We start from the raw sequence: 27,461 nt of genomic DNA, 5'->3' as shown, positions 1-27,461 counted from the left end.
GGCCGGACGCGAGGGCAGGGCCCGGCCGCCGGGCCTCCCGCTCCCGGGACCGCGGTCCGCCCCTCCTGTGGGGTCTCGGAGCGTGGAGGTGAGAGCTGGGCGCAGGGCGGCGTGGGCGCTGCGGTGCCCTCGTGGACAGAGGGCCCTGGTTGGTCGTGGCCCCTCTGGGAGTGGCTGCCTGGGCTACCATGGAAGCGCGGTGGTGGCTCCCCAGGAAAAAAATTGGGCCTTCGTCCCTGGGAAGGACGGAAAGCCACATCCTTAGGGGACAGTTAAACCAGCTGCATGACACAGGGCCCGAAACGTACTAGGTGCTGGAACATTGGTTGAATGAATGAAAGAAAGGGTAAATGGAGGCCATTTATCATCTCCTGTAGACTCGGGGGCTACTTGTAGGCCCGTGTTTACCTTGCTTGTTGGATAAACCGCCTCTGTGTAGACCCCACCCGGTATCTCCCACCCCCAATAGACATATACCTTGATAAGGTTTTCCTCCTAGCCCCTTTGTAATGGTCTGCCCTGTGTACGTGAAAGGGCTCCAAGTGGGGAGTGAGATTCTAACCCTCATCTCCCTCCCTCTTCCTTTCTTCTTGACCTCCTCACCTGTGAGGACTCCCACTGCTGGCTGGGCTAAATTTAAATGCAACGTTAGTGTTGTTTGCCCTGAGTCCAGGCTCTTCCTGATGGTATAATCCCGAACTTTAGAAACCAGTTTATTGCCAGGGATTGTACCCTCCGAACTGTAGATCAATGCTTTACAACTGGAATTACAAATAAAACTTAAGACTTATGCACAGGGGATTCTTTTAACAAAGCAGAGTATCTGCAACAGAAAATTCCTGGCCTGGGACTGGACATTCAAAGGCATGAGTTGGCTGAGTTGTTGGGCAGTGGTGGTCTCCAAGTCTGTGAGCAAAGGCACCTGGAATCTATTATCCCATACAGTTAGGTGGCTGTCCAGCTGAAGCATGGGGTTTGGCGGAAAAAGCTTTCAGACTTGATGAGGCAACTCTTCTTAGCCAAAGATATTGTGCTGGTTTGATTAACTGAGCAGAAAAAAAATTGGATCTGCAATCATCACACCAGAGTTCTTTCAAAACAAGCGTATGTGACAGAGACCTTAGAATTAAACTCTTCTCTGAGTTTTACACACAACTCCAGGCTTAAGGACTCCTTAAAATTCATTTGGGGGTTAGATCATTTAGTTGTGATTGGTGCACCAAAATGCCATTGTGCCATCGAAATGAAATCATTTTTCAGGTAGATCTAGTCTTCCTTTTTCATTTGTACTCAGGAAAAAAATGGTGTCCAAATTTACATTGAAAAAATTTTTTAATTGATCTTAAAGCATGCAGAGTTTTCTATCGCTAGGAGATCAGTTCTTCCCAGTATATCATACCTACTAGGTGACGTATAAGGAGCCCTGGTGGCGCAAACAGTTAAGTGTTCAGCTGCTAACCGAAAAGTTGGCGATTGGACCCACCCAGAGGCTCCTCAGGAGAAAGACCTGGCAATCGGCTTCCGTAAAGATTACAGCCTAGAAAACCCTATGGGGCAGTTCTGCTCTGTCATTTGGGGTCGCTATGAGTTGAAAACAACTCAGTGGCACCTAACCACAGCAACGTGCTGACATACTGAAAATTCCTAGTGTGTGGTTCTTTTTACTGAACTAAGGATCTAGAGGTCAGCTGTTAACTAAGTTAACTTACCTGACTGCAAAAGCAGCAACAAAATAAGAGCTAATTGGCAGGGCTGTTTTATCCATTAGGCTCCATAGACTTCCAGCTCTCCAAGATAACTAAAAATGTCTGCGACTTGAAACAAAAATATTCGGCACCAAAATATCAGAAGAAAATGGGAAAAAAACTATTTGAATGCTTAGATAATGTAGCTAGTCTTTTGAAATTCAACTCGATTTTCCTATAGCTACATTTAAAATATATTTAATGTGCCACGAGGGTGCATTTTAATAGGTTTTGATACACTGTGAGGCAGGCCCTGTGAATGTCCCTGGTGCCTATGAGGCTTTGTAAGTGGCCCTACTAAATTTGTAATGAAAGGTTTCCAAATGAAGCCACAATGTATGTTTACTTTCAGTTGGTTGGAGGGGCTTTTTGGTTAACTTTATTGTAAATGGATCAGCATCCAAACAGTTAAAATGAAATTCTCTTTCAAAAAGCAAGTCTATAAAACCTAAATCTCATTTTCCCGGTAACAGGTCAGATATGATTATACTTTGATAGACATTAACTTCCAAAGACCACTTGTTCAGGATGAAATTCAGTAAATGGGGAGATGTAGACAGATTCCAACTGAAAATTCAGACTAATAGTTCGGAAATAAACTTCTCCCTTAATTGTATGCAGATGCTTCAGTATTTCGTTGTTAGGTGATAGCTGTGGGGTGAATCGTCTCTGGGTGAAGCAAATGGTTAAGCGCTGGGCTGCTAACCGAAAGGCTGGCAGTTTCGAACCCACCCTCCTCAGAAGAAAGACCTGGCAGTCTGCTTCTGAAAGGTCACAGCCGTGAAAACCCTGTGGAGGGCGGTTCTTCTCTGAAACACGTGGGGTCGCCATGAGTTGGGATTGACATGAGAGCAAATAGCAGATTCTTTATTATTTATGTATTTATTATTTATCCCAAATAGCAGGTAAATCCAAGAAGCAGAGAAATGAAGTCATCATGTTATGATTATACAGTAGTAACTTCTCTAGAGTGAAGCGGGGGATTTAAATTTCAGAGTTGTGGGTTACTCCGCTGGTATCTCATCATGGGAAAAGCCATTGTGATCCTTTGGAGCCTCAGGAAATGGCAGACTCCTGTTTGACATGAACCACGTCACCTGCAGCATTGCTGCAGCTTTCCCTGCCTTTCTCAGCAGTAGATGCAGGCCGTGGGAATTGTCCCAGTGGGATTGTGCAGAATACCGCTTCCAAAAAAAGAGTAACCCAAAGCTCTCAGAAAAAGGATAGATTGGTATTATGATCGGCCAGGTGTTTATGAGCTGTGAAAATTCCCAAATAATATTGATTCACAGGGGAATGTCATCAAAGAGATTTTTGTGTTACACGCTCCAAGTTCATGCTCATAATTTGTCTTCTCCTGCAAATGAAAAATAAAGGACCCCACTAGGTATGTGAACTAGACCAATAATTCATTTGCAGGCTCCTGCATTCAGCTGTTGGCTTTGCTGGAAATAGAGCTCAAGTAAAATTTTTATATAGTGTTTGTGGGACAACAGCAACAGAATTGGCTTCTGGTCAATTATGTCAGATTTCTAAGAAGGTGGTGAAAGAGGGTGGGGAGGGATAAATGTCACACTCTATTCAGGTAACTTTATTTACAATTTCTGTTATGTACTTAACCTGAGTTTGACCTGGCCTTAAGAGTCAAAGAACGGCATAGTAGAAATTCTGGTTAAAGTTATCTTATGCAACTATTTAAGACCAATTTTATTTAAGACCGATTTTGTTCTCTGGTCAAGAGCAACTGCCTGTCCCCTTAGAGTGTGCTTTGACATCATGTAGGAGTGGTGGCAGGTACACTTCCAGGCTTGTCAAGGACAGAGCCATGAATGGTTTTTTCCTTAGTCAAAGCCATCAACACATTAACCCATACTTCTCTAGGAAGAGAATGCAGAGATAATCCTCCCACCAGTTGGGAAGTATTAATAAAAATGACAAGATCCTTCCTACACACACAGACACTAGTTGCCACTGGGTCTATGTATGTCACAGCAGAACTGTGCTCCAGAGGGTTTTCAATAGCTGATTTTTTAGAAGTAGATCTCCAGGCCTTTCTTCCAAGGTACCTCTGGATGAACTTGAACCACCAACCTTTTGGTTAGCAGCCAAGCATTAACTGTTTATGCCACCCACGGACTCCCATATCCTTCCTAAATCCTATCTTTATTCAGACTAAGAAATATTATTTAACAAAACCTGTAGGCTGATTCATTCTTCAATGAACACTGAGTATCTATCTGCTATGTTTAACTGCTATACCAGGTATTGGTATGGAGTCCTTGGGTGGCACAAATGGTTAAGCACTAGACTACTAACCAAAAGGTTGATAGTTCAAACCCTCCCAGAGGCGCCTCAGAACTAAAGCCTGGTGATCTGCTTTCAAAAGGCCCCAGCCTTGAAAACTCTATGGTGTGCCCTTCTACTTTGCACACATGGGTGGCCATGAGTCCGAATCAACTGGACAGCAGCTAACAACAGTAACGACAACCCGGTGGTGGTATTCACTGATACATGGAAGAGCACAGTGCCTGCCCTGGTGGGGCCTGCAGTCTAGTGGGAAGACAGATGTTAAACACAGTATCACGGGAATAAACCTAGAGCTACAAACTGACAAATCCTACTGAGAAAAAAGTACATGGTAATAGAAGTGACAAGTGAGCCCGACTGAGGGTGACTCGGAAGGCCCTTTGAGCGTGGAACAGGTAAGCTGAGAACCAAAGAATTGTTGCCTCATCTGTAATGAAATGATCTTTTTTGCGTAGCATTAGTGGAACAACAACAACAGAATTGGTTTCTGGTCAACTATGTCAGATTGCTAAGAAGGCGATGGAAGAGAGTGAGGAGGGATGTTGAATAAAGACTGTTTTTAGCTCCAGCTAATGAGGAAATATTTGGTGAGTTCTTTGATTTTTTTTTTTTTCCACTTTCTTCCTTTGTCCTTCTTATTTAAGAAGCACACTGCTCTTTCTGAAGCCACTCTCGGAAAATGTGTGTTGCTCTGTTGATTGATTTGGTTTCAAGGCTGCAGATAGACCCAGAAGTGTTGTGCCGGGACGTTCTTATTTTTTCTGTGCTCTTGGTTTGAGAGGAGCAGGAGGTGTGTGGGGCTAGGTTCATGCAGGTATAACCATCCTTTCTGCTTCCCGGGGAAAGCAGAGATAGCTCCAAAGTGTAAGCTTCGGTAAGGCTTCCCTCGCGTCCACTCACAGTACTTGGTGCTTGCGCTGTTCTGGGGATTTCCAGTGTGTCAGTTCCCCAGCTCTTCTGGCCTGTAGAAGGTTTTGAGAAAATACTGTGTTCTGTGACCCTGCTGGGAAGTCACAGATACGAGAATTAAAGATGAATCTTATTAGTGGAACACACCCAGGCTCTGTATACCCAGATGCCGATTCTGTCTTTGAATCCCGCCTCTTGCTCAAAGTAACATGAACTGGGAGCCTCGGTTTCTCAACTACAAAATGGAGTCAGTAATACTTGCCTTGTAGAGTTGTGAGTGCTGGAAGTAATGGATGTAGAGTGCTTAGTATAGCGCCCGGCTGTAAAATGGGGTGGTAGTAGTAGCATCAGAACCTGTCTGACTTCAGGGGGGATAATGCAAATCAAGATCAGCCCAAGGCTGATCCCTATAAGAGACATACCTCCACCCTCCAACCTTTTTACTAATTCTGACACCAGCTGTCCTTCCCACGGCACTCTACTTCTCAGCTGGGTTCAATAATCCATTGCAATGGCCACACAGAACTCACAGACCATACTTAATTCAGGATCAGGAAGCATGTAGACAAAGTCTCCCTTCTTCAGTGCAGCCTCTGGGCTGTGCAGGCCTCCTCTAGGTCCCCCTGAGGACAGGGCCTTCTTGGCCCCCTCAGGACAGGCCCCTCTCAGTCCCCTCTAGACAGGCTCATCTCTGCCCCATGAGGACAGGCTTCTCTTAGCCCCCTCAGGACAGGTCTCATCTGGGCCCCCTGAGGACATGCATCTCCGCCTTTAGTTTCCCTGCCATTGGCTCTGCTGCAGGCTCTGCCAAAGGGCCCCCTTCTGGGCCTATTACTGTCTTCAGTGTTATAGCCCTTGACCCATGTTATAGCTCTTTTAGGAGGTTCTTTGCCTCATCTCTCTCTGCTTCTTCTTTTCTTTCTTCATTCTGCTTCCCTTCCTGCAAAACCTCTGTTTGAAAAACCTCTGTGGGGTTGGCTGCTGGTATATACAACTCTATAAATTTCAAGACATGGCCCCTCCCATCAGGGGGCCACAAACTGACCAATTCCCTCCTGGTAGGCATAGACACTTCATTTACATAGTAGGCTACAGACACTTCATTTGCATAGTCTGTTAACCAATCCTACAAGGTGCATACCAGTCACAGGGCAGGCTGCAGCCCAGGGCCAGACAAAAACTATCAATCCAAGTTGTTTACAGCTTACCCAGGAAATGTCAGTCAGCCTGGACGAAAGTAATAAACCCTCTGGGGTAGAAGACTAGGGCAAAGGTAACTCCTTAGGGCTTAGGGGAAAAATCTCTCAAGCTGTTTTTCCAAAGAAGTAAGACAAAAGGCCACATAAAGGAACTCATTTCACCACACCAGCATAGAGCATGCTTTCGGCCAATGGAAGCAATTACCATCCATACTGTTTTTGGCTCCAAGATCACTGTATTGGTTTATGTACTTAGACCTTATTTGTCCCCAGAATCTTTAAGACCACCAAGTTCATTGAGTTAACCAAAACCAAACCTGTTGCTGTGGAGTCGATTTCAACTCATGGTGACCCCATGTGTTACAGAGTAGAACTGCTCCATGGGAATTTCTTTGCCGTAATCTTGACAGAGGCAGATTACCTGGCCTTTCTTTCACAGCACCACTGGGTGGGTTCAGACTGCCAGTCTTCAGGTTAGTAGTCAAGCACAAACCCTTTGTGCCACCCGGCGACTGCTGTTTATTGAGTTACAGGTGTGCTAATAAAGTTATTGGTGAATTTTTACAAAACTACCTCAGTCGTTTATAATTGGCTTTATCTCTGTCCCTTACTAGAGCCACTGAGGGTTGAGACCAGGTCTGTCTGATTCACAGTACCAAGAAGCATTCAATAAATATCTATGGAACAAATCAGTCTAACCCTACTTTCTCCCATTCTCTTCTAGAGGCCTCAAGAAGAGAAATATCCAGTAGGACCATGGCTGCTGGCACTGTTTGTTTTTGTTGTATGCGGCTCAGGTATGATTTTCACTGAACTTATTTCACTGAACTTAGGTCACTTCTAACCGTGGGGTGTGCCTTCAGGAGCCCCCATCCCCTGTCATCTGCACTGTTGCTGGGGCCAATGCGTGTTTTATTCACAGGGTAAATGGATGAAAAACATTGGTCTGTGATTCAAGTTAATCACTGCCTTAAGCCTTAATCTTAATGTGATTTCGTTTCTCTTCCAGCAGACCAAATATGGTTACAAACAGAATTGATATACTATCAAATCATAATCATAAAATGATTAAGTTGGGCAATTCAATTGGCTGTATGCACTTAGGAGTTCAGTTTTTCTGTGAAGACACAGTCTAAAAAGGGCGTTTGGAACAGAAGGTGGAGCACCTGTCTGCCCGAGATAAGTTCACGTTCCAGAGAGAGGGCAAGCCCTATGCCTTAGGAGAGAGTTCTACAGAGCTCCGAGATAGAACTGAGCCTTTGACCTGAGCCTTCAGATATGGTCACCTGGTGCTATAAGTAAAGTTCAGAGAGCTCTACTTATACACACACACACAAATGAGGGGAGACTGGAGTAAAAGTATCATGGAGTTGCTTCTAGTGGAATTCTGTCATTGGGCATCTTGACATGGTTCCTGGTCCCCTTGTGTTGTGTCTTTGCAATACTGGTGAGTGGAGGTCACTTCTAACCGTGGGGTGTGCCTTCAGGAGCCCCCATCCCCTGTCATCTGCACTGTTGCTGGGGCCAAGGAAGAGGAGCTGTCCACATCCTCTTGTGCAGACCCAGGGCTCCCAGGAAGACGTCATTCTGTCCAATGGCAAGAGAAGCCCATGACTAAAGATGGGTCGGTTCCTCTCATCTCCAAGAGAAGGTCAGTCTTCCAAGGAAGCACAAGCTCTTAGGAAGAAGGAGAGATCAGGAGCACTTGGCGGTAATTGCTTGAGGCTCAAACATTTTAAAGATGATTTGGCATCCCAAGATGAGAAAATGTCCCACTCAGAGAAACAATAAAAGCTGTGCCCCAACCCCAAAGATGTGTTTGAAAAATATCTCTTGCCCAGTATAGGAACCCCCTCATCAGTGTTTTGAGCAGATGTTTTCCCAGCTCTAGTTGATCACTTCTGAGGATGGGATACTCCCTTCTCCAAAAAGCCATTTCTGCATAGGTCAAATTCTATTGGTGATTTCTCCCCTAGTTTGAACTGTCTTAAACTTTCCTTTCAGTAGTTCAGGTTTGGCTTCCCACAATAACACAGAATGAGCATATTCTCTTCTGAACATCTTGAGTCTTCAGAAATTCTGCGGACAAATGCCTAGTGATTCCTTCTGCACACTAAACTTCCCTAGTTCTCTCTGCCGTACCTCATAAGATGTGGTTTAATACTCCTGGATTCACTCAAAGACTCTCCTGAAGTATTCCAGCTCCAGTTCCAGTCTGAGTCAACTCCAACTCACGGTGACTCCATGTGTGTCAGAGTAGAACTGTGCTCCGTAGGGTTTTCAGTGGCTGATCTTTTCAGCAGTAGATCGCCAGACCTTTTTTCCAAGGCACCTCTGGGTAGACTCGAAGTTCCAACTTTTTGGTTAGCAGCCAGGTGCATTAACTGTTTGCACCACCAAGCAACTCCCTCTTAAAGAATAGCGTTCGTGAGTGCAGAAGGTGATCTAGAAGTGGTGGGACCACCGCAGAGGCGGTGGGACTGTCATTGCCCTGGCTTCTGTTAACATGGCCCGAGCTTGCAGTTATTTTTAGGTCTCAGCACGTTACTGATCACTTCGAGGTAATGACCGGCCAGCCCCACCCCACCCTTCTTCACATACACTTCCTGCCAGCCTCAAGATGCATCTATATGCCCTCTGTCCGAAGTTGTCCCCTGTCCCACCACAATTTGTTTTGGTTTATTTGTGGCCCTCATCAGCATTTAGAACTATTTACTGACTTACCCATTTCCCCTCACTAGGATGTAAGCTCAAAGGGAGGCAGTGTTTATTTTCCATTAAATTTGCAGAGCCTAGCATGGTATTTAACACAGTGAAGGCTCAATAAATATGGATGGATGGATGGGGCCATATATTTCCCATACTGTAGATATTTTTGAGACCTAATATGAAAACGTCATGATTATTTCTGTTAAAATTCTATTATGTTAATTGTCAGTTGTCTTTCTACAGAGTGATCATAAAGTCTTGAAACATAAACATACGTAATAAATGGCTTAATGATATTACAAGACACAATATGGGCAGTGACATTGCATGAGGGATTCAGTGTAGCGCCCTCATTAGCAAGGCATAGTTCAAAGTACCATACGAAATTACAATGAACGTGGCGATTTTGCAGCATTTCCGTCAACCCTGCATATTCATCTCTAATTCCACCCCCCTACCAAAAAAAAAGCTGTGCCTTTCCCATGCCACAGAAGAAACAATCAAGAGAATCAGTCAATTGATAAAAAAGTTATCTATGTTTTCAGACTTTATGGCCAGCCTGTAGATTGTTAGATCTTGAACCTTAAGCCTTTTGTCTCATTATCTCTTTCCCAGCTCTTTAGTCTCTGAAATTATATTTTCCTCCAGGTCACTGATAGAACTCTAAACTTTGAGAACCCCATGGAACGCATTTGGAAACAGTCCCGCTTCTAAATGACTTTGAACCTCTAAGCAAAACTCATTCAAGCAATAGTCATTTCTGGAGGGTCCTCTTTGTGCCTGGTGCTGGCCTGGGCTCTGGAAATACCAGCGCCTTCAGGAGCTTGCGGGGGCGTTGGGGGAGGCAGATAACGAAGCCGCAGCCCAGGGGAAGAGCGCCGTACAGTGCAGTGTGCAGGGTGCTTGGTGAGCTCCGATAAGGGACTTCTGAATCACACTGGGCAGTGGAGAAGGGTTCCAAGAGGAGGTGCTATTTGAGCTGAGTTTTGAAGGACAAACAGGCAAATGAAGGATGTGAGGGAACACAATAAGGCAAAGGCAGGGAGGCACGAGATGGCACGATGGGCTCAAGGGTGTGAGTAGCTGAGAATGGCTAAAGCCCAGACTCAGACCCGGAAGCCCAGTAGTCATTCCACCTGGTAGCCAAAGGCCTCACTGGAGACAAAGCCACTGTTCTTTTTCTTCTTTTGGCTTCAAGATATTGCTAGTAACTGCAGCCCTCCCTAGTTGGCCCCTTCACGTAGCCTATAGGGGAGAAAAGTCAACAGTTCTTGGGCCTGGCTTGTTTTTCTCAAACTCATGCTGATTTTCAACATCCACCTCTTCCTTTTCCAAGGACTTAAAAACCATCTATGAAATTATGTGGCCTAAGATTTTGTCCTGGTGGCGTAGTGGTTAAGAGCCGCGGCTGCTAACCAAAAGGTCGGCAGTTCGAATCCACCAGGTGCTCCTTGGAAACCCTATGGGGCAGTTCTACTCTGTCCTATAGGGTCGCTGTGAGTCAGAGTCAACTCGACGGCAACGGGTTTGGTTTTTGGTTTTTAAGATTTTGCCAGGGTCTTTGGTCCACATACCAGGAACTGTCTTTCCCCCTTGGCTAAATTGGGACGTTTGCTGACAACAGTCTTTTGGGACTGCTCCCAGACTCCCTAGTTTCTCTGGGATTGTGTACGTTGGCTCTATTATCCTATCTGTAGGTTCGTCTAACTACCACCCATTTGTCAGTTTGTCGTACTGTGGTGGCTTACGTGTTGCTGTGATGCTGGAAGCTATGCCACCAGGATTTCAAATACCAACAGGGTTACTCATGGTGGACAGATTTTAGTGGAGCTTCCAGGCTAAGACAGACTAGAAAGAAAGGCCTGGTGATCTACTCCCCAAAATTAGAAGGTTGCCCAATATAGTGCTGGAAGATGAGCCTCCTGGGTAGGAAGGCACTCAAAATCAAACATAACAGTGATCACAAGGATGGCTTAAGGCCAGGCAGTGTTTTGCTCTGTGTTACATAAGGTCACCGTGAGTCAGAGCTGACATGACAGCAGCTAACAACAACGGTGGGTTTGTCCAAGGGCCTGCAGTGTGAGCCTGCAGGGTCTGGAGACGGGGACTTAAAGTGGTGAAGAGGATCTACTTACCACTTACCGGCTCACCGCGCCTGCAGCGCCCAGTGTTGTTCTAATGATGTCTTTGTCAGTCTTCTCAGTTAGAACACCACTTTGCTTTTTATGGAGAGGATAGACGAAAACTGGGAGTAGCTGAGTTGTCTAATTTTCTCTGTCCTCTGTTAACATGTTACCATGATCCCTACGCCATGGGCCTCATCCCTTTTTAATCTTAACTAAAAATAATTCCTGTGTTTGAGCCCAGCGATTGTGAGGATGGTGCAGGACAGGCAGTGTTTCGTTCTGTTGTACATAGGGCGGCCATGAGTCGGAATCGACTAGACGGCACCTCACAACAACAAAAATAATCCATCACCACCCCCTTTCTTTTGGCAACTGTAGCATTTTTTGCAAGCCTCAGCTCAAGCTGGGCACTGTTCTCACAGAAATCCGTCATTCTTCTCAGTTTGTCCTCGGTAATGTGCCCTTCGCCTTTGTGCACGTCCTTTTCTAAACTGAACGTGTCATGAAAAACACAATAGCTTCTTCAGCTCTGCCCCCACCCCCGCCTCTCTGGGATCAGCCCAGTCCTGTCCTCTGGTGGAGCCTACTGCCCTTCTTCAGCGTCTTCCCTTCCACAGCCTCGGGCTGTAGGCTCCGACTTAGCTTTCCTTTACATTTGAAAAAAATACGTGATTTCCTCTCAAGTCTCGCCAGTTTACCAGATGCTGTGCTTTACACAGTGAGCCTTCTCACAGGTACTAGGATTGTTGACGCCCCTCGTTACTGGTCTGTATTGCTCCTGTTTTAGTTTTATAACCCAAGTTGGAGAGATCATGTCTGATCACGTGAGTAGTAAGCCCACCACAGCTCTCACTGCTTCTCGTGCCTTTTACACTCACTCACAATTGCCCTGCAGTTTCTTGTCGGATTTCTAAGCCTTTACATACAGACACTTCTTCCTGCCCCTGTTTATTAAATCTGTTTCCTTGAGCAAGATGAACCCCTATTCCAGGCATACGTACCATTTCACCAAGTTCCAGCAATGCGTATGAGGTCGTATTTCCCTCTTTGAGTTCATATTGTTGGTAGTCTTATTTTGCACACTTTTTATACAGACAATAAGGAGAAAGGTGAAGTCTTTTAATGTTAGTGAAGCTGTTGATCATTGATCTGAATCTCTTGACTCATTGCCTTTCATTACTTTACTCTGTTAACCCACTTTTCTAATTAATGGTTGGTTGGGCAAAGTGCTCTTTTTAGAAATAGTGCCAGTGTGCCTTGGATAAATAAATATTCAGGTCAGGCAAGTAATAAAGAATGCACAATTTATCTGTTTTCCTGGCTAAATTTTAGGGGAAAATTAGGCTGGTAAAGTTTTGATATTTAAGTATACAGTGGCTTATCAGTCACCCTTACTCCATTGAAGGAATTGAAGGAGCCCTGGTGGCACAGTGGGTTAAACACTTGGCTGCTAACTGAAAGGTCGGCAGTTCAAACCCACTAGCCAGGAGAAAGATGTGGCAGTCTGCTTCTGTAAAGATTACAGCGTTAGAACTTCATGGAGCAGCTCTTCCCTGTTATGCAGGGTTGCTGTGAGTCGGAATCGACTCGGCAGCAAAGGGTTACTCCATTTAATGTGGAAAAACAGGTTTAAAAACCTCCAAGAGGTTATACTAGTTGCCGTTGAGGCAGTTCTGACTCATTGTGACTCCCATCTGTCAGAGTAGAACTGTGCTCCATCGGGTTTTTTAATGGCTGATTTTTTGGAAGTATAGCAGATCACCAGGCCTTTCTTCTGCTGTGCCTCTGGGCGGATTCAGATCTCCATCCTTTTGGTTAGCAACCAAGGGCATTAACCATTTGTGCTACCCAGGGACTCCCCAAGAGGTTATAAGACCCGTTTATTATGGGGAGTGATGGGTCCCAGCAGACTCTTGAACCCTGATTCTCTGCTTGTTTCAAGCAGCCTTCTTCATTCTTGGCACATCTCTCATGGCTGTGATGCTGGTAAGTGTGAGACCGTGAAAAGGAAGGACAAGCACCAGGAGAACAGCGAGGGCAGAGTACAGGCACCTGAGACCTGGCGCAGACATGCACCAGGGAATGTCCCCCCACCCCCCACCAAGAAATCCCACGGCTGCAGCAGACCTCCTGGGGCCGCCCTGACACCCTCAAGGTCCACGTCAGGCCAGTGCTGCTCCGCTTCCTGCTTTGATGCGTGGTCGTAAGCTCTCATACATTGCCTGTTGAGCAGGGAGTTTGGGAGGTTATCCAAATACAGCCCTCTTAAAAGTAAGTAAATTTCCACTTTCCATAATCTGAGTAATAATAAAGCTGGTTACCAAATTAAACAAAATCAAACAAGATAGGGCCCTGAGATGTCCTATCTGGATAATACTGTGTCTCAAAAGAACATACTGTTCCAAAGCTTTTTTTATCTCGCAAAGAAAACTCCTACAGAAAAACAACTGAAAAGATCCCGTAGGCAGGGGACTTGTTTGAAAACTGACAAATTGGCAGTACTGGGACAAGGGGCCTCAGAGGAAAATGGTTTGGAATCTGCCAGATCTGAGTTCAAAGCCTGAACTCACTATAGATTAGCAGAATAACCTTGGACAAGTTACTTAATCTCTCTGTATTGACTTCATTATCTATAAAATGGGGATAATAACCAAAAAAAAAAAGTTGCCATCGCGTCTATCCCAAGAGCCCCTCAAAAGATTGCCCTAGGGTAATATGGTTCAATGGATATAAATTCCTGGTCAGTCATAAACCCGAAACCTGTAGCTGCATTCTTCCCCACCACTGTCCTCTTGGCCTTCATGGAAAACTGTGGCACCACTGGCCTTTGTGCCGTGAAGTGTTTACACATCCCTTCGCCTTTCATCCTCCGAGGCTGCGCCTTTCCTTGGCAGGCTCAGCCTCAGACATTGATCTTGAACTATCAGAAAGCAGTAGGCCCTTCCTCCTCCCTCCAGGGATGAGTGTCAGCACTTGAAGTGATAACACTTTGGTGCATGAGACTGTGTTCTCCCACGATAAAGTACCAAAATCTTTCAGATATCCACAAGCAAGAAAAAAGAAATACCAGTATGTAGACTAAAATCACTGAATAAGTGGTTGGTACTTTTAAGCTGAATTTCAGAAATAAAATGTGAGTTTCACTTCTTTTGTTGTTGTTGCCTGCTGTTGAGTCAGCCCCTACTCATGGCCACCCCATGGACAACAGAACGAAGTGCTGCCTGGTCCTGCGCCAGCCCCGTGATCGGTTGCAGATCGGACCGTTGTGATCCATAGTTTTCATTGGCTGATTTTCAAAAGTAGATCGCCAGGTCTTTCTTCTAGTCTGTCTTAGTCTGGAAGCTCTGGTGAAACCTGTTCAGCCTCATATGCAAAAACCAAACCCACTGCCGTCGAGTCAATTCTGACTCATAACAACCCTATAGGACAGAGTAGAACTGCCCTGTAGGGTTTCCAGGGCTGTAAATCTTTATGGAAGCAGATGGACACATCCTTCTCCTGGGGCGCAGCTGGTGGATTTGAACCAACCAACCTTTTGGTTAGCGTCTGAGCGCTTAACCACCGTGCCACCAGGGCTCCTTGTTTAGCCTCCATAGCAACAGGCAACCCTCCACTGACAGAAGGGTGGTGGTTGCGTATGATGTGCATTGGCCGGGAATCGAACCCAAGTCCTCCGCATGGAAGTTGAGAATTCTGCCAGTGAACCACCCATGCCCCTTCAGTTCCTTAAAGCAACCTTAATTAGACAGCTGTTTTGCTGTAGGAGTTTTTTCTTTGTGAGATAAAAAAGCTTTGAAACAGTATGTTCTTTTGAGACACAGTATCTAGACAGGACATCTCAGGGCCATGTCTTGTTTTATTTGGTAACCAGCTTTATTGTTATTTATATTATATAGGTTATGTCAGAAATATAAAACCTATTTCTCAATCAAATACCTGTTGTTGGTCCCCTCAGATGATCATTCCAAGTAGACCAGAAATCTTTCTTGCTTAAATCTTGGCATGCGTTTTGTTTTGCTTGAGCCTTTTTGGCTGATTTTATTGGTTCCTTCTGGGTCTCCTAGGACCCAGGTATACTCTGAAGCCCAAGAGGTTTAGGGGCTCCCTTAAAAGACCTCGCCCTGCGTTCCTTCCCCTTTTTTAAAGCGTATCTTCCATGTCTGCAGGCAGTAGGGCCTCTTTCCAGATAAGCAGCTCATCCTGTCTCTTGCAGTCCTGGGTTTCAAAACCTGCCTCTTTGGAGAGCTGTTTGATAGCTTCTGAAGGGTGCTTGTTCTTATCAGAGGAAAGTGTGACCTGGACTGTCTGTCAGACTGTTCACCACAGAGATGCTGTCACACGGACAGACCAACTGCTATCTTCCCAAGACACTTGCGGTCCTGTGCCCTTCCCCAGCCGTTAATGCAGCTAGTCACTGCTGTGTGCGCACAGAGCAGGCACTCCTGCTTTCTTTCTTCGTTTTTATTTTCTCTGTTTTGTCCCCAGCTCTTAAGAGCAATATTGAGGAAGAGTTTCAGACCACACCAAGGCTTAATGGGAAAGTGAGCTGCCATTGATTAATAATGTCTGTCACAGACATGGTATGGACTGCACAGTCCCTTCCTTATCTTTTTGCTGTCCCTGCCCCAACCTCTTTATAATGTCAGTGACACAGTGGTCACACAACAGCAGTCTTCAGCATTTTCAGCTTTCCTCTTTGACCAGAATGCCTCAGGACTTGGTGAAATTAGATCTTGTCCTTAACATCCTTGCTGTTCAGATAATTTTGTTGTTTAGTGTCAGCATACACGTGTTGCATGTGGTCTTATACCATTACTTACCTCTTCCGAGCCCTGATGTGATACTCTAAGTTGACAGGAAGTAGCAATCTGAGACAGCAGTTCTTGCTTTGCACCGTGGTTGTATCCTTCTCCTTGGCACCCCTCAATTACGGTTTAAGCTGGGGTCAGTGGAATCCCGGTTTCATTCACATCAGCCTTTGATTCTCAGAGGGAAATGCTTAAATACTAGTCATGCCCCGGCTCCCTTCTTCAGACTATTTCTCCCTCATGTATTCCTAATTTCAGTTGTATTTCTCTTTCTCCGGCCAACCCTAATATTCATTGCTTAGTTAGCGATCATGAGAATTTTAATGGTTACTGAAGCCTGGGTGTTTGAAACTGATGAGCTTCTATCCACCCCCAACCCCACCCCCATCAAAAGGAAACCTCTAGGGTAATAGGATTAACCAGAGACTTTTATTTTTTTCATAATTTTCTATATTTGCCAAATTTGTCAGTGAGCAAATATTACTTTTATAATCAGAAAAAAATAAATGTCTTTTAAAAACAAAAGCTCTAGACTCTTGGTTTTTAGCCTTTTATTTTTTAAGCTACAGAACTCTGTTCAAATCTCAGGGGGAAGCAAATGAAAGGGCAGCAATTCTGGTTGAAGTGGGATGTAGGGGGTACCTCCCTCTATTGCTGAATATTCTGATTTTTTTATCCCCAGAAGAGAACACACATCTGGACTCTGTTTGCCCATCAGATAGGAAATTGTGTCTGGCCCGTAGCTGGCCTCTGATGCTACAGAGCTCATGCGTTTCAGCAAAGAGCCTGCTAGGTTTATTTGGCACCATCTATTGTGAGTAGCTCCACCATTTCTGGGCAGGGACATTCCTTTTTTCTCAGTGGAATTGTAACAGACCGTACTCTTTCTCCTGCATTCTCCAGGGACTCTGCTCTGGGGAGAGGAGAGAGAGATATCCTGTCACAGGCGGGTCCCTTTTTCAGGAAACCTCTTCAGAACAGATGTGAAGAAGTGATTCTCTGGGGTGTTCTTGGCTGGGCCTGAACTCCTCCCGTTCCCCTAGCCTCGTGTTCCAGATGGTCCAGCTGTCTCCTTTCATGTATGTGCTAGAAACCTCATTTCTGGGAGGGCCAACACCCCCACTCTCCCTAAGACTGGCTGTTCTGCTAAGGATGGTGTGAGGATAGAAAATACTAAGTCACGTGTGTGCCAAGGACTTATGGCCAGACTGCCTGGGTGTGAAACTCGATTCTGCCACCTACTAGCTGTGTGGCCTTATCCAAGTTACGTCTGCCTGCTCTAAGCCTCAGTTCTCCCGTTCTTAAAAGGGGATGCCTGTCACCACCACCAGTTGCCATTGAATCGACCCTGACTCATGGCAACTCCAATTCATGGCAACCTCATTTGTGTCAGAGTAGAACTGTGCTCCATAGGGTTTTTAATGGCTGAGTTTTCAGAAGTAGATTGCCAGGCTTTCTTCCAAGGTGCCTCTGGGCAAACTGAATCCTCTGGCCTTTCAGTTAACAGTCAAGCATGTGAACCATCCGCACCACCCAGGGACTTCTTCTGTGGGTCAGGTGATTGCTTCCAGGTTAGCTAATAGCCAGCGAGTTGGAACCACCCAGGGACTCCACTGTTCTAATTATGAGGATTAAATAGGACAATGCATGTAAAGTGTTCAGCAGAATCAGGGTAATGGTATTAAAAATGTGTGTTAATTGTAATTATGTTCATGGCCCTTAGTCATCCTGTCTCCCTACATCTCTACCTCCCTGGCAAGGTTCTCCCCCAAGATTCTGAATGATTTCAAGGAAAGAAAGATACTGTTTGGCCTTTTTGGTGGCTTTTCTTTGTAATGGTGAGAAAACTTGAGAGCGTAGCTCTTGAGATGTTGGAACCTGCATGAGCCCTCAGACAGGCTGCCACCTGGACAGGTAGAAGTTAGGACTTGTAAGCCAGAAGGCAGTGGTATCATCACTGCAGGACAACTCAAACTTCATCTCTGCTTCTAGAAAGAACTCTTTATAAGCTAGTCCATGGAGGTGAGCAGGATCTGTGCATACAACTATTTTGGCTGCCATTTCTTGAATCCTTACTATAATGTCAGGCCCTACACATGTATTTTCTCTTAAATAATCACACAATGCCGACAAAGAATCTATTATACTTCTTTTTCCAGATCACGAAACTTAGGCTCATAGAGGACATTGGCTTACGTCTCATAGCTAAAATATAAAGAAGCTAGTACTCAAACCTAGTTCTTTGAGACTACAAAACCCATCTTCTTTCTATTACCCTACATTCCTTCTCTCTTTTACTCCTTCCCTAAAAATATTACAGAGCACAACAGTTTTCCACCAACTATAGGCATTTAGCATGCAACTGTACACTTAAAAGAGTTTTCCTTCTTTCCCTGTCAGAAAAAGGTGCACTTTCCGGAGATTCCAGACATACAGCCATCTTGGGTCTGCTACCAGGTGGATAAAGCATTGACCCAGCCATGGGCTCCTTCTTGATGGGGCCACTGTGTCCCATTCACCTTGCTTTTTTCTGGACACTTGCCCAGGACAGACTTGAATTCGCGTATTTGCAGGTGGACACGTACACGCTGGCCTTTCCTGGAGATTGCCAGTGCTTTCCTGAAACTGCGACAATCAGAGGGAGTCCCACACCTCAGGCTGGCAAGTGGGACGTTTGAGGAACTGGACAGCCCTGGAGCAACTCTTCTCTTTCACCACAAATGAAAGCCTGCGTACATCCATCTGCTGTGGAATCCCTTCCTCAGGTCTAAGGTGGACGATTTGGAGAAGACACCTCGTCTGCCATTGTGGCTCCCTCAAGGTGACCGCAGCCCCCGTTGTTATGTACCTCCTTCTGCCCTGTGCCTCAGTGGAGCACCTGAGGGTGTGTTCCTGTCCTGTTTCTCAGAAGAGTGTCTCTGCTGTCTGCCATTTTAATGTGGATAGAGGCCATCGCACTCTCTGCTACCAGTATCCATTTTCTTTATGCCGCCTTCCTGTCCTCGCCCGCCGCTGGCATCTCTTTTCCGCCTTCGCCATCTCTGGAGAAGCACTGGGAAAAGCTACCAGGAAATGTTCTCTTGCCCTTGACTTTCTTTGTGCTGGTTGTTTTATAGAGCTTAACGACCCACCTTTGCGGTGTTTTCTCTCCTAACTTTTCTCCTTGTCTCTTATGGGACCCGTAACTATTCTTACCAACTCTTTCAGACTTTTTTCCATCTTTTTCATGTGTTTTAAATTAACAGTAATCAAAGTTGTGTGATTTCTGGGGTAGTTGTTCCTCTGGCCTGTCTTAATCTCTCCTGTCAGCAACTCCTTCTCTCTTATTGTCAACTGTTTATTTTCAATAAAAGTGGCTTTATGAAGCTTGCTGGTGTTTAGCAGGGCTTCAGCTTTCTGACACTTTCCTCTGGGATCCACTTGTGTCATCCCCAGGTCCTCCTTACTCCTTTCTTATAGCCAGGGTAGGTCAGTCTGCAGGCTGAAAGTGGGCTGGGATGACAGTGTCCCAGTTTGTCTTAAGTTTCTTAGGGCTGCTATAACAGAAATACCACAAGTGGGTGACTTTACCAAACAGAAATTTATTTCCTCTCAGTTTAGGGGCTAGAAGTCTGAATTCAGGGTGCCAGCTCTAGGGGAAGACTCTCACTGTCCCCTCCAGGGAAAAATCCTTGTCCGGCATTCCCTGACGATCTCCGTGCAGCCTGTACTCCCCCCACCCCCCACCCCCGCCGTGCCTGAGCCGCTCTTTTGTATCTCAGAAAGTGATTGGCTTCAAACACACCCTACACTGGCGTGGTCTCATTAACATAACAGAGAAATCGCTATTCCAAATGGGATTACATCCATAGACATGTTGTTGTTTGCCCTTGAGTCCAGGCCACTCATAGGTACCTTATAGGACAGAGTAGAACTGCCCCGTAGAGTTTCCTAGACTGTAATCTTTACGAGAGCAGATGGCCAGGTCTTTCTCCCGCAGAGCCACCAGTGGGTTCAAACCACGAACCTTTTGGTTCGCAGCTGAGCGCTTAACCATTGCGCCACCAGGGCTTCTTATTCCATAGGTATAAAGGTGAGGATTTACAACACATATTTTTTGGATGACATAATTCAGTCCATAACACAGGCCTTAAGAGTTTATGGTCTGTCATGACTTTGCTGTTGGGACATTTGAATCCGAAGGCAGCAAACTGGTTCTGACTCTTTTGGTTTGCAAAGCAATCATTTGAATTGTTTTAAATGTATTTTCCTCCACATTTTTTTTTTTTTGCAATTATTCCCCTTTCAGTCATTCAATAAATATTAATTGAGGACCTATTTTGTGCCCAGTGCTGAGCTAGGCCCAGGGGTAGAGTTGTGAGCAATTCGTACGTGGTCCCAACTCTCCTGGAGCGTACTGTCTAGTGGGAAAGAAAGATGAGTTAATCAACTCATGGCACTAAACCATGTAGAGTTTCAGCTGTGAAAGCTGTGTTTGGAGGAGAGGCACGTGGGGCTGGGAAAGCATAGAATGCCAAAGGCTGATCTACTCTGGGCAGTGGTTCTTAAAGTGTGGTCCCTGGACCAGCAGCATCAGCGTCCCCTGCACACTTGTTTGAAACACAAATTCTCAGACCCCACCCCAGACCCACTGGACAAGAAACTCTGGGGGTGAGGCCAGCATCGGTGTTTCAACACGCTGTGAGGGTGTTGTGATGCATGTTTGAAAACCACTGCTCCAGGTGGTCGAAGAAGGCTTTTCTGAAGAAATGACTTGAGGAGTGAGAGCTGGAGGGTAACTAGGCAGTAGGGTGGGGCAGGGGAGAAGTACTTCAGACAGAAAGAATGACATGTCTAAAAACCCTGTAGTGAGAGCATGGAGCTTTGGAAAGCATGAGTCTCCCAGTGGGAAGAGTGACACAAGGTTGAGAGGTTGACAGGGGCCAGAATATGCAGGTTACTGAGGCCTCTTCAAGGATTGAGCAATAAGAAGCTTTTGATGTGCTTTCAACCCAGGGGGCACACAATCTTACTTGCTTTTATTTAGAAGATAGTTCTAGCTACAGTATGGAGAAAGGATTGGAAAGGAGCAAGAATAGACCAGTTGGAAGTCATCGCAGGGGTCTAGGGAAAGATGGTAGTAGTTTGGACTAGGGTGATTTCTGGGGCGATGGGAGAGAAGGGTGCATAATCAAAAGATCCTAAGGTAAAATCCACAGGTCTTTGTCATTGACTAGAGATGTCAAGTGTTTTGTTTTTGTTTTTTTTTTTTTTTCAGTTTTTCAGTGTTTTTGGCTTGCACAGCAAAATGGAGGGTAGTAATGCCAAGTCTGGCAGTGAGAAGAGATGTTAAGAAGGTCCTACTGAGTTTGAGCCATCCAAATGGAGATATCGATGAGATGGTAAAATGTGAGTCTGGCGCTTCAGAGGAGAGGTCTGGGTGGAGATGCCCATTTGTGAGTCATTAACGTAAGTGGTGATGAAAGCTGTGGGCCTTGATGAGATCCTCTAGGGAGAAGTAATATAATGAAGGGAAGAAAGCTCAGAAGTGCTCACTGAGAAACTTCAGTGTTTAATGGTGGGGTGGAGGAGGAAGATCTCATGAGAAGGGCCAAAGAGAGGGAGAATATGGTGTCACAGAAGCCACGGGAAGAGAGTTTTCAGGAGCGAGTGGTGAGAAGAGGAGGCTGAAGAACACCTGTTGGATTGAAAGATAGAACGTCATTAGTGACTTTTTTGTTGTTGTTAGTTGCAGCTGGGTCAGTCCCTGACTCATGGCCACCCCATGACAAAGGAACAAAATGCTGCCCTGTCCTGCGCCATCCCCATGATCGCTTTTGGACCAGACTGTTGTGATCCATAGAGTCTTCACTGGTTGATTTTCAGAAGCAGATCGCCAGGCCTTTCTTTCTAGTCTGTCTTAGTCTGGCAGCTCCCCCGAAATCTGTTCAGCATCATAGCAACACACAAGTCACCGCTGACAGTCGGCTGGCGGCTATGCATGAGGTACGTTGGCTGGGGATTGAACCTAAGTCTCCTTCATGGAAGGTGAGAGTTCTACCACTGATCCACCAATGCCTCTGTTTGTGACTTAGCAAGAGATATTTCAGTAAAGAGGGCAGAAGCTAGAATGAAGTGGGTTGAGGAGGGAATAGAAGATAAGACAATGGAAACAGTATGCATGGACGGCTCTTTGGGAATGGTTGACTGTGAAGAGGAAGAGAGCACACTAGTTGCTGGGAGATGTGGAGTCAGAAGTATTGTTTTGGCTTGTTTGATTTTTGAGGGGAAGCAATTTTAGCATGTAAAAGCCTAAGGATTTCATTGATGGGGGAGGTTGAACAAAAGAGAGAGGTGGTCAGGAGAGGTTGCCCACGGCCAGGATCGTAAACTTAGTTGGAAAGTGCAGATGCTCGTTGGCTCTGGTGGTGCCCGCTCCAGCCGAGATTTTTCTGAACTTCTGTGACTGCCCAGGGCCAAATTCCCTGACCTGGAATGCCTGCCAGCCCTCCTTCTTGGCCTCTCTCCTCCCTGCTGTCTCGTCTGCACGCAGCCCCTTTCCTGCAGCCTGCTCAACTGTTTTCTCAGCTTTGTTCACCCACTGTTAAGTTATTAACTTGTCAGGGTCTAGACTCCCCACTTCCTTTCCCTCTTTGAACTGCCTCTTGGCTCCCTTCCTGTTCATTGCCTCGGAAAAGTCAGCGTTTGGAAGGCCAGGGTTACTCCGTAGGTCTGCTCTGGCAGGCACGCAGAAGGTCCGTGAACATAACTGGTATAAAAGGTTGAAGGCTTTTTAAAGACATTGATACACCTGAAGCGGGGATAATTAAGCACATCCGTCTCACCGTTCACTTAGATGTGGAGGCAAATGGTGAGCTTAAAATAGACTTTATTCAAAGTGATTTCTCCAGGAGCATTCAGTTTTAAAGGGTCACCTGTAAACGTGTTAGGGACCAGAGGATTTTTACATGTTCACTCACAGATTCAATTAGGATCTGAAATCATCTTGAATTGTTTTTAAAGCAGACCCAAAGAAACAGGTCAGTTGTTGTAATGGAAGTATCATTCCTCTGAGACATGTGATCTTTTGTCCAAGATTCTTTAGAGAAATTTGCAGCAGTTACTCAAAAAGTACTGAGTGATGTTCTCATTACCTAGAACTTTTTAAGTCATGAATTAACTTAGTGGCGTATGATGGACTAAGAAACAGACTGCTCTCTTATTTGTTGACCTGCATCACACTGATAATAATTTCTTGTCTAAGGACAAGAGTAAGGGAGAAATAACATTTTTGAGCATCTGTTACAGGTAGACCTTTTATTTATGTCATTGTATTTACTCCTTGCAGTTCTTTGAGGTACATATTATCTATAGTTTTGCAAAGAAAGAAATCAAGGCTCAGAACTGTTTATTAATTCCTCAAGGTTAATATCTTTAGAGGGTGACAGAGTTGGCACTTAGCCTCTGGTCTACTGTCTTATCCATGGAGAAGAAGCTGTAGTTGTTGCGGTAATAGTAATAATAGCAGTAGCTGCCACCTATTGACTCTTCAGGGTGTGAGGAACCTTCATACATATTACATCGTTTAATCCCTGTGACAACCCTGTGAGTACCATGATCCTCATAGTACAGAGGAGGGAACAGGCTCGATGAGGTTAAGTCACTTGCCTCGTCACACAGCTGTTAAGTGAAGAACGGGGATCCGAACCCAGTTCCATCTGACTCTAACATTCCTCTCTAAAGTAAACTTGTTTGTCAGAATTAGAGATGTTTCCCTGATGCCAAAAACAAAGCCTGAGGCATGGGAGATGTAAATTTTTTTGTCTAATGTTGTTGAATATACAACTGCCTTCCATTTCTCTTGAGCCGGAGGAAAGAATGTTTATTTAATTTTTACTCCTTGTCAGCCTTGGTAGGGAGCACAGAAAGGTCAGATATTTCTGTGGGTTTATAGATTTTGGTATGCCAATCTCTCATCCGTCTAACAACTTCCCCGGTCAAGACCCACCCAAGAACCCAGAATAAGCCAAGAAGACCTCCAAGAGCTGCCAGAATTAGAAATCACAAGTTGTTGACTAGCTTCTTTATCTAGAGAAGAGTCCTGCAGACCCCCACAGGGAACCAGTTTGATTTTGCACAGAATTCTAAGTCTTTGTTTTTAGGTTTCTTAGTCTACAGCAGCGTAATAATACATGAAAGGAGGGCCCACTGCAGACTGATGCAGTAACACGGGACATGTGACCAGGGACAAGAATAAGAAAAACAAAAAAATGGTAAGAACCAGACATGAGAGCCAAGAAGCACAGCTTTGTTGTTAGTTGCTGCTAAATCGGCTCAGACTCATGGCAACGACCAACAGAACCAAACGTTGGCTGGCCCAGCACTATATCAGAAAATATTCTAGTATGAGCTATAGGGTCACCAGGCCTTTCTTCCTAGTCTTAGTCTGGAAGCTTGGTTGAAACCTGTCCACCCTGGGTGACTCTGCTGGTATTTGAAATACCGCGGGCATAGCTTCCAGCATCACAGCAACATACAAGCTACCACAGTATGACAAACTGACGGACAGGTAGTGGAGAAGTACAGCAGACCAGAGCTATTTTGATGACAGATCAGACAACACTCTGCAACCTCAATAGCAATATTACAGCAGAGCCTTATTAATTGTTTTTCATTATGGTAATGCTGAACAGTCACGAACAGTTAGTGTAAAATTATGTTTGGTATATCCAATTTAGAAAGATAGTGATGATGTGAAAAGAAAAGAAAATGCATTGGTGCTTTATCTACCCTTAAAATCCAGCCATTCGAGAAGGATCCCCCAGGCCCTCTGTTCTTTTTATCTTTGTGTCCCTGAAACACAGGGCCCAGCACATAGTACGTGCTCATTAACGTTAGATAAGGAAACACGGAAGGACTTGTGTCCTGAGAGTTCTGCCTAGCCCTGCTTTTCTGTGGTCTCTTAGGAAGCTGCAGTCCTGGACAGATTCCAGGCTGACTTTATGAAGGAGAGGAGGGAGATGACCTCTGAGAGCCTAGTGTTTATTTTGCTTCTGCACATGATTAAATACAATGATGCCAGCCTCCCCTCAAAAAAACAAACAAACAAATCGTTAAAGCCATGGTAGTTGCTCTTATCATTATCGCCATCATTGTCATCATCAAAATTGATCATTATTGCCAGCTGGGAGGATGGAACAAGAAGCGGAGATCTTCGTCTCCTGGAACACATTTGAAACCTGATAGATGGCGCCAGGCTGGGAGCTGTCTAACGAGCTCTTACCAAAATACGCAAGGAGCGGGGAGGAGTGGGAGTGTCAGCAGTTCTCGGCGGGCTTACAGGCTACCCACGTCCTTGGCGTATCAGGAAGAAGGCCCGTCTAGTGAAGATTAGGCCCTGAACAGATCGGTGTTGCACTTGTTGAGAGGTGACATTTCAGAGGGTTACAGGCAGCCAGGGAGTCCCTGGGCATTTAAATGGTTAACGTGCTGTTAACCAAAAGGTTTGAGGTTCGAGTCCACCCAGAAGTGCCTTAGAAGAAAGGCCTGGCTATCTACTTCTGAAAAATGAGCCATTGAAAACCCTGTGGAGCACAGTTCTATTCTGACACACGTGGGGTCATCATGAATCAAGAGTTGACCCCATGGAAACCGGGACAGGCAGCCAGCACATACTCTTGCGTCAAGGGTTCCCTGCAGCCAGAGACTCTGCCTGGTGGGTCTGCTCACACCTGGCCCCCCTCACCAGCACAGAGGCAGGTGTTGTACAGGTCACGGCCGTTTTGAAAAGGCAGACTCACTGAGCTGTTAAATAAACTGCAGCGCCGCCCAGAAGCCCCATATCCCTCTCCCCAGCAGGGGCAGAACATTTAAGGGAAGGGGGCCAAATCTCCACTCAGCGCCCAATGGGTTTCTGGCCTTCACTCCTGGTGGAATTAGCAGGAGTTATCTGGATAAATCCCTGAGGCATCCATCAGCCAACAGAGCAAGCCTGGCTTTTTAAGGAAGTTCACTGACCTCTTGTTAACTCCTAGTTAGGAAATGTCTAATCAGCTGTGCGCTAACATGCCCAGGGGTCAGGGAGCCGGGGATTCTATGGGATTGGGTTTCCAGCTGTGTGCTGTCTGGTGTCTGAGCTGTCTGTTTGGCTTTCCCATTTCAGCTATCTTTCAGATCATCCAGAGCATCAGGATGGGCATGTGAGAAAGCCCCGGGTTCGAGGCTGCCTCACTCCTGCTGGAAGGCAGAGGACCGCATACACTTTTAGCCAGGTGTCTGTGGGAAGCACGCAAGCTGTGCAGAATAGAAAGAAGGCTCCCTTGATTGTTCCTGATCATTTCATCTTGGATGTCAGGCCAAATTGCCTTCTCACAGGACATCTTGGTGTGTCCGTGCTCCCAAGCGGAAAGGACATTGGACTTTTCTGTTGACTGGATCGGCAGCTCCTGGCTGTCTGCAGCCGCGCTGTGTGTGGTTTTTCCTTGGTTTCACTCATGTCTGCATGTGGCCCTCTGAACGATTGCTGGTTTACCTTCTACGGATACAGTCTCGCCTCCATGGGGAATTGGTTTTGCAAATAAATGTCTTTGTTCAACCTCATGCCATGTGTGGGTGACCATGAGAAAACTGAAGTGAAGAAGAAATCCAAAAAGCTCAAGGGGGGTTGGGGCCGTGGGGGAACTTGATGCTGCAGTTGGGAAAGGGTCAGGGTATCTGTGGCCTGGGAAGCAGAGCTCCATTTACCCAGCGGGTCCCTGGCAAAGGCCCAAGGTCTTCCCCGGAAATGCAGCCCTGGGCAGCTCCAGTCCTTGGGTTTTCCACACAGCTAACTCTTCATTTTGTTTGTTTGTTTTGTTTTCTTCTTTTTTTCCAAACCAGAAAAGGCACCTGAAGTGTGTGGTAAAGTGGGATTAGCCCTTATCTCCTGTGTGGCCAGCCTCAGGGCTCCACAGAGCAGATGACCCAGGCCTCTTTGTGAAAACTGTCAACTCCAGGCCCAGCCCTGGCCCTAACAGAGAGCTACTGGGTGGAGCAAGAGGCCCCTGGGTGGCATACCACCCTGGATGGTGGTTTGAACCTACCCAGCAGTGCCACAGAAGAAAGGCCTGGCAATCTGTTTCTGTAAAGACTACAACCAAGAAAACCCTATGGAACAGTTCTACTCTGTAACACGTGGAGTTGCCAAGAGTCAGAACGGACTTGATGGCAATGGGTTTGGTTTGAGTGGAGCAGGAGTCCCAGGGTTACTCTGTGGTCAGCTGGGAGGACAGAGGGGGGAGGTTCAGTGCTGGTGAGTAGAAATGCTCCTCTCCCTGGTCACTTTGCCCCCCTGACTCTCAAAGTGTGGTCCACCTGCATCAGCACTTCAGGATGTTTGCATATGGGTATGTTTGGTTGGGGGAGGTGCTTCTTAAAATTCAGATTCCTGGGTTCCACCTCAAGCCTGCTGAATTGGAATTGCTGCAAGTGGGACCAAGGAAAAAAAAGTTTTTAACAAGCTGCCCAGGTGAGGCTTATGCACTCTAAATGTTGAGAACCTCTGACTCAGGCAAAATCCAGCTAGAGAGGGACTAAGGCTTTGCCCCATTCCAAAGCCACAAGGGCTGTGAAGCTCACTCTTAAGCACGGACCAGTCCCTGCAGACAGTTCATGTGCTCATCTGTTAACTGATTGGCTTAG

General features: G+C 45.9%; 1 protein-coding gene across 2 annotated transcripts in view; it reads left to right on the top strand.

The window, feature by feature from the left end:
• The window catches only part of SERP2 (stress associated endoplasmic reticulum protein family member 2), a 26,950-nt gene extending 612 nt beyond the window's left edge, over positions 1-26,338 (top strand). The window contains exons 3-4 of one of the 2 annotated variants that reach the window (XM_023731608.1): positions 6,885-6,957; positions 25,945-26,338. In XM_023731608.1, the coding sequence (XP_023587376.1) occupies positions 6,885-6,957; positions 25,945-25,985 (114 nt within the window). In that variant the 3' untranslated portion in view covers positions 25,986-26,338. Of the gene's footprint in view, positions 1-4,507; positions 4,579-6,884; positions 6,958-25,944 lie in introns of those variants that run through there. The other variant, XR_002824146.1, reaches the window with a different exon arrangement.
• The last annotated feature ends 1,123 nt before the right edge of the window (positions 26,339-27,461 follow it).

Source organism: Trichechus manatus, unplaced genomic scaffold (genome assembly GCF_000243295.1).
Source record: "Trichechus manatus latirostris isolate Lorelei unplaced genomic scaffold, TriManLat1.0 scaffold00044, whole genome shotgun sequence".
Taxonomy (NCBI): Eukaryota; Metazoa; Chordata; class Mammalia; order Sirenia; family Trichechidae; genus Trichechus; species Trichechus manatus.
This window is presented reverse-complemented; position numbering and strand designations above follow the sequence as displayed.